Below are 13,918 nucleotides of genomic sequence, written 5' to 3'. Positions count from 1 at the left end.
CCATGGGACAATATCAAGTGGTCCCAGGAGAGGTGACAGAAAGAAGAATAGAAAAGAATATTGAAGAAACAACAGCTAAATTATTTCCAAGCTCAGTCAACCTCAAGCAGAATAAACATAAAGAAACTACACTAAGGGACATCCTAATTAAATTGCTAAAAACCAGTAACAAAGAAAAATTATTAAAAGAAGCCTGAAAAAAAAGCCATATCATGTTCAGAGGAACAAAGATGATAACAACAGCAGATTTTCATCGGGCACAACGCAAGCCGGAAGGCTATGGAGAGCATCTTCACACTGAATGGGGAACAAAATTCTCCAAATCAAAAACCTATCAACTTGTAAGTTTTTTACCCACCGAAATTATCAGTGTAGTTTTATCATTTTCCCAACAGAAGTACTCTACTTTTTAGATATTTGTTCCTCCAATGAAATACAATTCATTGTTATAAACTGATGTTGTTTCTATCAACTTTGCTAAAATTTCTTATTTCTAATGATTTCTCTTTTGGTTTATATTTGAGTAGTATGGGTTTTTCTGCCCTTTCATTTTTGACCTTTCTGCACCTCTCTGACTGAGATGTATAGCTTAATGGCAACACAGGGTTGCCACTGAGAATTTAGCTACACCACTCCATAGTATTTCTGCCTCGCAACCCATTGTGTACGGCCTGCGTGAGGCCTTCAGTGGATGCTAGCCTCCCCCACGCACAGGACTTTGGTCACATCCTGCAGAGTCATGGGTAAATGTAAATTCCTGGTGGTATTCCTCCACGTGATAAGCATTCTCTCCACCTCCTAGGGCCTTCCCCTCACTGCCTCATAGGTAAGACGGCCCGAAGCTTACCAAAACCCTGCTCTTTTTAGTTTGAATTGACCAATCTGGTCTCCATCCAAGAACCCTAGCATGTCACTCACAGACGCTCATGTACCCAGGCACCTTGCCTTGACCTCCCGTGGGGCCCCTCTAGGTACCTGTGAGTTATAAACTTCTCTATTTCACTTTTCTTTGTGGTGTCACTATGGCTCACCATCCAACCTCCCAGGGCTCTACTTAACAAATGTTAATTTAATATTCAGTCTATTTAGTGTGTACCTACTCACTCTTGATACATTTGCCTTTAAATCTAACTTTTTATTTTGTGTTTTCTATTTTATCACTTGTCCTATTTTTTCTTGCCTTCATTTGGACTGATTAAAAAAAAAATCATTCTTTCCCCATACTAGTTTAGAAGTTATACACATTCTGTTTGCACAAATTTCATCATGTATGTTTTCACACTATAGAATGAATCAACACCTTTCTCCTCTCCAGAATGACATAAAGACTTTAGAAGACAAACTCCATTGACTCCCTTCCTGATTATATGCTGTTATTGTTGTGCATATGAATTCTATGTATTTAAAATTAAAAAAAAATTTTTTTTAGGTTTATTTTTGGGAGAGAGAGAGAAAGAGAGAGAGAGACAGAACACAAATGGGGGAGAGACAGAAAGAGGGAGACACAGAATCCAAAGCAGGCTCCAGGTTCTGAGCCGTCAGCACAGAGCCTGACGCGGGGCTCAAACCCATGAACTGTGAGATATGACCTGAACCAAAGTCAGACACTTAGCCGAATGAGCCACCCAGGCGCCCCAGAATTCTATGTATTTTTAAATCCCAAAAGATATTGTTCTATGGAATTGATGTTCACTTACATTTACTAACATACTCACTATGTCTTTTTTTACTCTTATTTCTACCTTGTTTCTGATACATCCACGTCCGAATTATTTTCCTCCTCCTGATGCATACTCCCTTTTAGAATTGCCTTTAATGTAGGCTGCCTGGTGGCAACACTCAGTTTGGATTTGAAAATATCCTTATTTTGGCTTCATTCCTGAAAGGCATTTTCTCCAGTGATAAAATTCTAGCTCCTTAGGGGTTCTGTTTGTTTCCCAATTGACATGTCCCCTGTTACCTGTTAAACACCCTGCTGTGGCTGAACTGCTCTGAAGGAAACCTGTCCTCTGCTCTTTCGCTAAGACAGCTCTTCATTTACCCAACTGTGCTTGCGCTCCTTGGGCAAGTATAATCCACGTGTTGTCATATTGTCTTCAGTTGCGGAAGACGCCCAGCTGTCATAACTCTAACTCTCCGGATCAAATATATCCCTATGTCGCTTCCTGTCTGTGATCTACTGATACCACGACCTTGGAGGACTCCAAGCCATCCTATGGTTACCTGCTTCTGATCTATTTTTCAGTTCACTAATTCCCCATCCTCATATGTCTCATCTAGAGTTAAGCCCATCCAGTGAATTCTCAATTTAGGTTACTGTATCTTCCAGTTCTAAAAATTCTGTTTCTTTTCCAAACCCAGTATTGTGATGCTTTTTAGTTCTCAGAAGATATTTTGGAGGCTTTTATTTCTTTAAGCCTAACAGCCACCAGTTGCTTTATAGTCTTTGTCTGATAATTCTATATCTGGACTCTTTATTATTATGTGCTACTTCTATTGGTTCCCAGTCACTGTCTGTCTGTCTGTCTGTCTTTGTGTCCTGGACACTATCCTTGGAAAATTTTTAGGAGTAAGGAACCTTCCTCCAGAGAGGACTGAGGGCTGGTTTGTTTCCGGTTCGCCCTACCCTGAGGATGAAACCCTTTGGAGTCCCAGCTCGCTATTCATTTGTGGGTGCTGGGACTGTCTTGTCCTTCTGGATCCACTGGTATTTCATTCAGGTATATCTGGGTGTGGGTCTTTTTCATTCACCGTACCGGGTACTCTGCGGGTCCTAGCGTTAGTCTTCAGAGACTTCAACTATGCCCTTCAACTATTAATGTCGGTCTACCCATTTTCTTCAATCTTTCTTTCTGAGGTTCCTGATGATCTAAGGTTGGACTTTCTGGATGGGTCCTCCATCTATTACCTTCCTCTCCATTCCCAATTGTCTGTCTCCTTATGCTCTGGTAGAATTGACCAATTTGTCTTTTGGCCTTTCTGATTTTCTTTAGATTCTGGTAATCATTTATTTAAAAAAAATTTTTTTTAACGTTTATTTATTATTGAAAGACAGACAGTCAGAGCATGAGCAGAGGAGGGGCAGAGAGAGGGAGACACAGAATCTGAAGTAGGCCCCAGGCTCCGAGCTGTCAGCCAGAGTCCGACGCGGGACTCGAACTCACAAACTGTGAGATCATGACCTGAGCTGAAGTTGGACGCTTAACCAACTGAGCCACCCAGGCGTCCCTCTGGTAATCATTTCTAATCTTGCTCTTAATAATTGCACTTCTTTTATGGCATTTTATTGTTTTAGATCTCCTGCATTCTCTATATTATCTGTTTCCTTTTATTTGTTTTTTTAAGTAGGCCTCACGCTTAGCACGGAGCCAAATGTGGGACTTAAACTCACAACCCTGAGATTAAGACCTGAGCTGAGATCACGAGTCAGATGCTCACGTGCCTGAGCCACCCAGGCGCCCCATCTGACTTTCCTTTGAAGTGAGTTTCTCTGCTTACGTGGGTCTCCCTCTTTCACTGTATTTTTACCTCCTTTATATCCAATGATGCTTGTCATTAGTTCACATCTAGGAGTCTGCTCTTATTTTAGGATGAAGAACTGGGTATTTGGTAGGTATTATATAAGGAGATGGCTTTTCTGCCCTGGCATCTCCCTGAGCAGGCATATCACTGACTGCTGAGCAGGACTCTGCCTACACAGATGAATTCTGTGACTAGTCAGCTACCCTTTAGGCTAGAACCCCCCTGCCCCAAAAGCCAGAATAAGGAAGGCTTTCCTTGTGTAGACACCATTAGTCACCCCAAACCTTTAGCTCTCTCTAAACAAGTTTGCTAACTTTCTTTAGAGGTGGGGTGACACCCTGGTTCACATCGTGGGTAGACTCAACAGTTGTAAGTGATGATAAAAGCCAAGAACAATGTAAGCCTCCAGGCGTGGCCACCGCACAGCTCTAAGTCAGCTGGACAGCTCCCCGTGAGAATAACCTCCTGCCCTCTCCTGGGCCACAGTTCCTCCCAGGCAAGCTGCCAACAGACAGAACAAACAAGACAAAATGGAGAAGCCACTCCATATTTATGATCCGCACTTTCCTGAACAAGGAGAGGACAAATGACACATAGGCACCGTCCCTGGACACTCACCGACCATTCAGTTTAACCCTTTTATTCTATAAACACCTTTCTCTCAGGACCTCATCTTTGCCCGAGACACAGCCCTTTCCCAAATTCCTCCTGAGACTCCCCTCATTGTAGGAGCTGGGTCAACAGCTGCTTCGCTGATGACTAGTAACTAACTGCTCTGGTACATGTGGCGGATCTCTTACTACCGGATCAGTGTGGGAAGGGAGCCCCCTACCTGAGGCAACCAGAGGGTGGGCGCACTTTGGCTCCCTTCAGCCCAACTCCAAGGTGTCCTTGGCTTACCTCATGTCTGTAGTATTCACCTTACTTTGTCTGTTTTTCTACCCAATCTTGGTACAGCCTCTACGGATTTCCCCGAATTCACACATTCCATCCCTGATGAAGCCGTGCCCCTCTTCCCATGTTACAAATGCTCTCTCCAGTCAAACACTGTGCCCTCCAATAAGGAACCATCGGAGTCAACACTCCGTGTTCACCCTCACTGCTCCACCCTCTACCCCACCAGTCAACTCTGAGCACAAAGCCTCCTGGAAAAAGGCTGGCACAAAGGCCTTCTGTCATCTTCTAGTAGGGACTAGTTTACTCTCTATCACAATGCTCCTCTCCTATTTTCCACTTACAAGAGATGTGGTGACATGTTTGCCTTTTCAACATGTTTGCCTTGTCTTCCATTGCCTTTGCCATTAGTGGCTTCCTTCTGAAGGTTTTCATATCTTCTACACTCACATCTAGAATATGTGCCTATGACACATCCACAAAAAAACATCAGCCACAGGAGTGGGTGTTTGAGGGAAATAAAATCACAAAGAGGAACATAATCTCAAAAAACTTTCCTTCCTCTACTGGAATAGAAAAGTAAAGTACAGGTATGGCCCAGACAACATGTAATAGTACAGCGAAAACACTGGGTTCCAGCATTTACTGACGCACCAAACTAAGCACTTTACATGCCCTAACTCATTTATTCCCCCACGTCAACCGTCTTAGCTGAATGCCTAACCATTTAAAAAATTATTTCCTCCATTATGAAAATAATGTATATTCATAATAGAACACAGGTAAAATATTTTAAAACAAAACACAAAGAAAATTTAAATTACCGTTTTGATGGTTAATTTTATGTGTCAACTTGGCTAGGCTATGGTGCCTGGTTGTTCGGTCACACGTTAGACGGATGCTGCTGTGGAGGAATTCTGCAGATGTGATAAACATCTATCGGCAACTGACTTGACGTAAAACAGATTACCCTTGATAAGTGGGTGGGTCCCATCCGATCAGTTGAAGGCTTTATGAGCCCAAACTGAGAGTTCCTACAGAAGGAATTCTGCCTCAAGAGTGTACCACAGAAATCCTGCCTGAGTTTCTAGCCAGCTGGCTGCCCTGTGGATTCCGGATTTGCCAGCCTCTATAATCGTGTGAGCCAGTTCCTTAAAATAAACCTCTCTCTAGAAATATCTATATACACATCCTACATATATCCATCGTTTTTCTGGAAAACCTCAGCTACTAATACACCCATTTCACCTGTCAAAGAGAATTTCTGTTAGTATTTTTCCATTCTTCCAGTCTTTTTTTCTACGTACTTATGGCATATGTGAGTGTGACCATATACAAATATGTGTATGTATTTATACACATAAGAAATACATATAAAGACCCACATATTAGAACAGTCAACTCATTCCAGTTTGCCTCAGACTCTTCCAGTTTTAGCACTGTTAATTCCCACATTCTGGGAAAACCTCTCGGTCCCAGGTAAACCGGGATGGTTGGTCACCTTAATACACATACATACATATGCTTTCTTTCTCTTTAAATAAAATTTTCCTTTTAAATAAAATTGTGATCATTCTATACATACTGTTTTATAATCTAATCTCTTCATCTAAAAATATATTTTTTCCCTTGAAGTGCTTGGGTGGCTCAGTCGGTTGAGTGTCTCTTGGTTTTGGCTCAGGTCCTGATCTTGTGATTCATGAGTTTGAGCCCCACGTCGGGCTCTGCACTGGCAGTGCAGAGCCTGCTTGGGATTCTCTCTCTCCCTCTCTGCCCCTCCCTTGCTCGTGCTCTTTCTCTCCCTCTCAAAACAAACAAACAAACAAATAAAGAGCATTTTATGCTTGTATCCTTTAATTGAACCAGTTCCCTATTACTGGATATCCAGGTTTTCTATTCTACTAGTTTAAATTATCTTTGGGTCCAGAACCAATAAAGGCTGGAACAGTAGGGGGAAAAGAAATCACGGACGTGCGCACATGCGCGCACACACACACACACACACACACACACACACACTCTGCAGATGGCAGCCCTCAAAGACAGGCATAGCGTACTTTAATAATAAAAGATTTACCATTCTCAGTCCCGGACACCTGTGTTGGTGCAGCTAATAGACTCCGAAGAAGACAGTGTGACCCCTCTCCTCTCCGCCTAAAACCACACGCACGGTGACACGCTCACACTTGTGAAAATGAAAAGACCCTGTGTCCTTACCTTTTTAATTCGTTTACAATCGAAGCATGGACGTTCATTGCAATTTTGCCATCCAAGCGTGTTTTTAGTTCCTGGCATTCAGTACGTAAAATTTCCATTTGCTCCTTGTTTTGAGTTAGCTCCTTTTCTTGGCTCTGGGTTTTAGTCTCCAGAAGCATGAGTTGTTTTGTCAGCTTAGAAACTGAAAAATGAGATGGATAAAGACTTGGTACAGAAGACTTAGGAAAACAGGATTCCTGATTACTAGGTAATACCAAGGAGAGCCAGCTCATAAAAAATGATCTTGAAAAAAATCTTTTGGGGATTTAGAAATTAATACTAAAGGCCTTGTACTTAGAAATTACTGTCCCTATATTAAATGTTCCCTAAATATACATTTCCCTACTGGGGCTCAATTTATTTATTATTATTTTTTAGCAGGTTCAATTTGTTGATATCATAGTTGATAATATATGATGTTAAACAAAACATGATTTTAGCCTTCAAGGAACTGACTTTCCAAAGACTGAAGCCTTAAGTCACACACAGATACACAAGCACAGACACACAACATCGATATTATCCCTGAAAGTGCAAGATTTTCAAGTATTTAGAGACATCAAATATGGCCCAAGTACAGACTGAATTTATTGCTTTTCTTCCCTTTCCTCATTAAGTTACGTTTTCTGTCCTGTATCTAAAGGAAATTGTAAATATTTTCAGCCTGAGCAACACCGTAGTACATAATGATAAGATACTTCCCAGACAGCTGTTGGAACCAGCACTTAGAAGTCTTAGAGCATAAAACTTTAAATCCTTGTACTCTGTGAAAAGTTAGTTGGTCAAAATGAATAGCTCCCTCTGGGAAATGGGAAGATAAGATAGGCAGCTGACTAAACCAGACAGGCCTAAAGGTTGGCCCTATTCTCCGTGACCAGAATAGTCACCACACCTGCTCAGATCCACTACATTTAAAGAAATTAAGCTCAGGGAATACAAAATTAATTTTCCCTGCCATCTCTGGTCTTGAAAACAAAGACAGGAGGCTCAACGACTTTCTCTTTCCTCCGCCCCAAATAATGCCAGAGGAAAGGCACATATGTCCGTGCCACGTGGAGTTGAAGGGGAAGTCCTGTGGAAGAAATGCCTATCGGACGTGCTGACAGACAGTGTCGCTTTTAAACATGACCCGGCTCGTGGAAACAAATGGTGTGCCAACCCAGTGGCTTCCGAAGCAGTGGGGGCCTTAGTGCCCAGGGTGGAAAGGGCAGTCATTAAATAATCAGGAGCATTTTCAGTCGGTAAGGCATCCGGCTCTTGATTTCAGTTTGGGTATGATCTCAGTTTGTGAGTTCGAGCCCCACATTGGGCTCTACACTGGCAGTGTGGAGCCTGCTTGGGATTCTCTCTCCCTCTCTCTCTGCCCCTCCCCCCCATCTCTCTCTTTCTAAATAAACTTAAAAAAATTTTTTAAAAATAATCAGGAACATTAGGGAAAACAGAAGGGAGGGGTTACATTGGCTCACACAAGACAGCTTGTATTTTGCCCTCCTGTCCTGTGTTATTCTTCCCTGGAAAAGAAAAATCAGTAAAGCACAGGGGGAAAAATGCCACTACCTTTTGTGCTCATAAATTTGGGGTTTAACCAAAGTAGAAGAAATGACTCAATCTGGTCCACTTCAAAGTCCAAGGCCATATGCTCTGAGGCTCCTAGAGGCAGGGAGGGACACATGGAGAGAGGGGGTGCTCACAGAAGGTATCGAAGGGAAATACAGTCTATCACAGCACCCACAGCTCTGACGAAGGGCAAGGTCACACAGAAACTGTTCAGGGTGAGTGAGTTCTTATTACTCATGCCACAAATGTTCAGGAACAGACCCTTGCATTGTTTCAAATATTCACCTCCCATGATTTTCCCCTCTTACGAATGGCATTAACACCCCCAAACCCAGTTCTGCAGATTCGAAATGGGTCACGTACATTTGCTTTACAAGATTTACAGAATAACTGGAAGGACACTGCGGAGCCTAAGAGAAAGGAATCACTGCGGTAATGGTTGGATATGTTGTAACATAAACAGCTGCATTTCAGTAAAGAACAACACATTCTAGAAAACGTGATTTCCCCCATTTTTAATTTGGATCTCTACCAGAAGGGGGGGTGGTGCAAGTATGAGACAACAGTGATATCACAGCATCATCATTACTTGATGGAAAGATGGCTCACCTTCCTGGAGACGCTCCTGGTGGGTGTCCTTGACTTTTCTTTGCTGAATCTCCAACTGCTCTATCAACAACTTGTTTTCCTCTAAAACCAGTTCTGCGTGAGTCTGAAGCTGACGCCTACAATTGATTTACAAAATTAAATACTGCTATTCAGGTACTGAATGATTACAGAGACACTCCAGAGTCTAAAAGAAAGCAAGTAAGGAGTATCTGGGTGGCTCAGTCAGTTAAGCATTCGACTTTGGCTCAGGTCATGATCTCGTGGTTCATGAGTTTGAGCCCCACGTTGGGCTCTGTGCTGACAGTTCAGAGCCTGGAGACTGCTTCAGATTTTTTGTCTCCTTCTTGGCCCCTCCCCGGCTCACACTCTCTCTCTCAAAAATAAATAAAAACATAAAAAAAAATTTAAAAAAAAATAAAAGAAAGCCACTAATGTGTTGTAGGTAATGACTATCTGGACAAGTTTCAATACTAAACATCTTTCAAACACAGTTAATCCTCCCACTCACATTAAACTGGGAAAGGACAGTAATAAAGTCTCCATTATGAACTGCTTCAGTAACTTTTTAAAATGTAACATTTCAAACATATACAGAAGTAGAAAAGAAACAGATAATAAGCCCTCATGTACACAACACCCACTATGAACAATTATCAAATGGCCAATCTTGTTTCATCTATATAAACCTCCAATCCCAAAACCCACTGGATTATTTTGAAACCAGTAGGTAATTAGAACTGAGGAAGAATTTAGGAAGTTTCCTTTTTTTTTTTTTTTTTTTAATTTGAGACAGAGAGAGAGAGAGAGAGAGAGAGAGAGAGAGAGCCCACAAGCAGGGGAGAGGGGCAGAGGGAGAGAGAGAAAGAATCCCAAGCAGAATCCACTCTCAGCATAGAGCCCAACATGGGGCTCGATCTCACAATGCTGGGATCATGACCTGAGCAGAAATCAAGAGTAGGACGTTTAACTGACTGAGCCACTCAGGCTCCCTAGAAGTTCTCATTTTAATTGAGAAGTACTCACTTGTAATCAATAGCATATTTGTCCCAAAACGATGACTTTGTTAAAATCCTCTGGCTGGTTTCTTAAACCATACTAAGTACTAAAAGTCCCCAACCTTAATCTCACATGAGCAAACCCTTCCCTTACAGAGGGTGCCAAGTAAATCCCAGCCCAGCTCAACCTTCATGATTGAAAATTCCAATCGGAATGAGCTGAGGGGGCCTCGGAAATCTGGTTAAATGCTTACCATTCAAAGCAAATGGTAAACCAGTAAATTATCTCAAGTTTTCACTTTAAGCTCAAAAAGGGAAGTGGAGGAAGGAGAGAAAAAAGATGAAAAGAGTCAAGCTACAGCAATGATCTCACTCCAGTAGTGGCTGCACATTGGCTCCTCGGCACCCATGATGGGAGGGAGCTGCCCTGCTGTCTGGGAGGGACAGAGTCCCAGCCCCCCTCCCCGCCAGCTCCCAGCTGTGGCCCCACAACTGTCCTGCCTCTGACAGACCAGCCCCACTGTGGACTTTCTCGGGACTTCTTTCTTCCTCCCTCCCTCCCTCCCTTTGCTCTTTTTTCCCTACCTGCTTCCCTCCTTCCTTTCTTTCCCTTCCACCATTCCTTCTTTTCTTTCTTTTTTAAATATTAGGGATTCTCCTATTTCTTAAAAAAAAAAAAAATTTAAGACCTCAGATTTAGTTTAGTACCCCCTCCTATTTTACTTATTTATTTTTATTTTTATTTTTTTTAATTTTTTTTTAAACGTTTATTTATTTTTGAGACAGAGAGATACAGAGCATGAACGGGGGAGGGTCAGAGAGAGGGAGACACAGAATCTGAAACAGGCTCCAGGCTCTGAGCTGTCAGCACAGAGCCCGATGCGGGGCTTGAACTCACGGACTGCGAGATCATGACCTGAGCTGAAGTCGGCCGCTTTTACCGACTGAGCCACCCAGGCGCACCCCCCCCTCCTATTTTAGAGGCAAACTGAGGCCCGTGAAACATGAGCTATCCCAGTTGGTCAGAGGACATCAGGAAAAGAAATGCAGAATTTAGTTATGGCCCAGAAGTTCATGGAGAAATTACGTGAAAATAAGGAGACAGTTTCTACTGACGTGTGAAGTTGGTGTGCCCGAGTCTCTGGTGGGGACGTCCCGTACCTGGCACCTGTGCAGGGACAGGGATCAGCGGCCAGGGAGGTGGGGGGGGGGGCACGAGTGCCAGGGGTGCCCAGGAGTGCCAGGAGATCTGCTCACAGGACCCCTCCCCGGGGTGGAGGGCAATGAGTTCAGAATAAGGGAGAGGCCAGATGGGGGGGGGGGGGTGCCTCAACAGGCACCACACAGCCCTAACATCTCCCCAACCATGGCATAGACCACCACACCAGAGCAGGGTGCCAAGGGCCAAGTGCACGTGTGGATTTGAAAGTGGGGTCTTTCTTCTGCTTATTTATTTGATTTTAAGGAGAAGTAACCAGGTTTGACTTGCATTTATGTACGAGGTCAGAGGAAGAACCTGACATCCCAGTTCTCTCGAGGGCTCTTGCAAGCAGTCTAAGTGACCTGCTTTCTAGGGTGCTATTCAAGGAGGGTTGAGGGGAGGCACCTTAGGAGCCCTGACAGAAGAAAATCCTAGTTCAACAGTGGAAACCACAGTGCACCAAGATCCAGTAGCTGCCCAGGCCAAACCCGACTGACACATCAGTGACCATCACATCAGGGAGAACCCACCTGATGGTAGCAATGCTGTTGTCTCTTATTCCGAATTCCGGGACATCACATACGGAAAGTACTTTAATTTTTTTTCAGTGATGTTAAAACATTTAAAAATTACTAAGTATAACATAGAAAAAGATCAACGTGAATAGCTTTTGCTTTCTTAGTCTTGCCTGGGTATTGCCCTTAGACTTTTTAAGACCTCTACTTTCACGTGTTCATTGACTAGGCCTCTGTTGCCACTGTGCTGATGAACAGGACATCGCCTTGCCCTCGAAGAGCTCACCGAGCACAGTAAGCCCGACACGGAGACACACAGGTAGGCACAGCATGGCAGGTACCAGGACAGGGTGTATGTTTAGGGCCGTGTCAGAAACTGAGACAAGGGAGCAACTGAGGAATTCTGCCTCCAGGGAGAGGCGCCGACCAGCATCATTTGATCAGGGCCATTTGAGCAGGGCCCTAACGGATGAGTAAGAGGCAGGAGGGGCATTCTGGGGAGAGGCAGCAGCATCTGTAGCAGGACGGAGTGAGGCAACACTCAGTTGTCAGGGAATGGAAGGCCACGGAAAGGGCAGGCCAGACGGGAGCTAGTGGTACGGAGCCCCATCCTGAGCTTTCTGTGCTAAAGCTCTGGAACCGTCACGAGGGCAAAAAGGATGTGGCTCAACAGGTTTGGAATGGGAAAACTGTCCTAGAGAAATACAACATCGGAACATAAAAAGGGAGAGAGAGTAGATGGATTTCAGGTTTAAAAAGCTATTTCAATTTTATTTTAGTTTTTAAAGTTTGTTTATTTTGAGAGAGCGAGAGAGCGTGTGCACGCACATGCACGCACGTGAAGAGGGGAGTAGCAGACACAGAGGGAGAGAACCCCAAGCAGTCTCTGTGCTCTCTGCACAGAACCCGACTCAGGGCTCGATCTCACGGAACCGTGAGATCATGACCCGAACTGAAATCAAGAGCCCGGCCTCAACCGATCGAGCCACCCGGGTGCCCCGTAAAAGCCTATTTAGAATTTTAAACGTAATCTTTAAAATTCAAGTTTAGAATAGATCACATTTTCACTGTGCCTTATTGATTTCTTAGAAACTCTCCCTGAAAATGTTTTAGTGAAAAAAAGGAAAAGGTATCTGATGGTTTAATAAAGTTTATTCCTCTCATCTTGTTTTCTTTTGAGCTAGCAGAATATACCAGAAACACACTTGCCATTCCTTGCTGGTAACAGGACTGCTTCTATTTAGCTCCTGATGCAATTCTTCGTTTTCTTTCACCACTTCCTGGACCCTCATCCTAAACATCCTCATTTCCTCCTGAAATACAAATGTATATACACTGTAACACACACACAGACACATGGCGCTACTTCTCAGCCTTAGCGCTGTCGCTGTGGCTCAAGTCAAAGGTCAGCGGCTTTCTAGCAAAGTCTCACAGCAACAGCTGCCTTAAGCTGTGTAGCAGCACCAGGCGCCTGCCCTCAGGGAGCTCCCCAGTCTGGTGGGAAGCAGGACACAACCGCGATGCTGAGTACAAGGGACAGAGAACATCAGGTTTTAAACACTCAGTTCCTGATTTGATAACATTTTCCTATGAGTGCCACAAGTTGAAAAGATAAAGGCAGGTCAAAAAAAAAAAAAAAGAAAGAAAGAAAGCAGAGACCTAAGAACACTGTAATTTTTCTTTTGTTTAAAGACTTTGGAGGATAAACTGGAAATTTTTAGATAAAAGTAAGAAATTTTCATCTGAATTAAAGGGTAGGGGTTGGAGTCTATTTTTTTTTTTAATGTTTATTTTTTTTAGAGAGAGAGAGAGAGAGAGCGCACGTGCAAGTAGAGAAGGGGTAGAGGGAGAGGGAGACAGAGGATCCGAAGCAGGTTCTGAGCTGTCAGCACAGAGTCCGATGCGGGGCTCGAACCCACAAGCCGTGAGATCATGACCTGAGCCGAAGTCGGATGCTCAACCGACTGAGCTACCCAGGTGCCCCTGGATTCTCCTAATTTTGGCCCTTTATGATCACAAGAAAGCCTCTCCTACAGGAAGCCATCAGTGAGGACAGCTCCATCCGTCATTCGCCCAACTAAGGACTGCTGTGGGGCCCGCTTTTGCCTCCTGTGTTCTTGGCACTCTTGCTGGGCCTCCTCCGTCGCTGCTTTTCTCAGCCAGCCCTCAGTCAGCTTCAGTGTCTTGTGGCGTCCTTCAGCACGAGACAACCTCAGATGCCAGTCTGCATTCTCCTCTCAGCTATTAGACATTTATGCTTATACCCAGTTAACTTAACCATGCCATGTAGCTTCTTTTTTACCTTTCTGCCCAAACACACTCCCCAGTGGCTGACAGCTCTTTTACAGAACAGGGCTCAGGTAAACTAA

General features: G+C 43.7%; 1 protein-coding gene across 2 annotated transcripts in view; it reads right to left on the bottom strand.

Annotated features, from left to right (window-relative positions):
• The window catches only part of CEP89 (centrosomal protein 89), a 69,753-nt gene that overhangs the window by 16,528 nt on the left and 39,307 nt on the right, over positions 1-13,918 (bottom strand). For both annotated transcript variants that reach the window (XM_042917808.1, XM_042917809.1), the window contains exons 12-14: positions 12,759-12,862; positions 8,839-8,954; positions 6,634-6,814 (exon numbers count right to left, since the gene is read on the bottom strand). In XM_042917808.1, coding sequence (XP_042773742.1) covers positions 6,634-6,814; positions 8,839-8,954; positions 12,759-12,862 — 401 coding nt within the window. The remainder of the gene's footprint in view (positions 1-6,633; positions 6,815-8,838; positions 8,955-12,758; positions 12,863-13,918) is intronic.

The sequence above is a fragment of the Panthera leo genome, chromosome E2, assembly GCF_018350215.1.
Source record: "Panthera leo isolate Ple1 chromosome E2, P.leo_Ple1_pat1.1, whole genome shotgun sequence".
Taxonomy (NCBI): domain Eukaryota; kingdom Metazoa; phylum Chordata; class Mammalia; order Carnivora; family Felidae; genus Panthera; species Panthera leo.
Note: the sequence above shows the minus strand (reverse complement) of the source record. Positions and strands in the feature narration are given on the sequence as shown.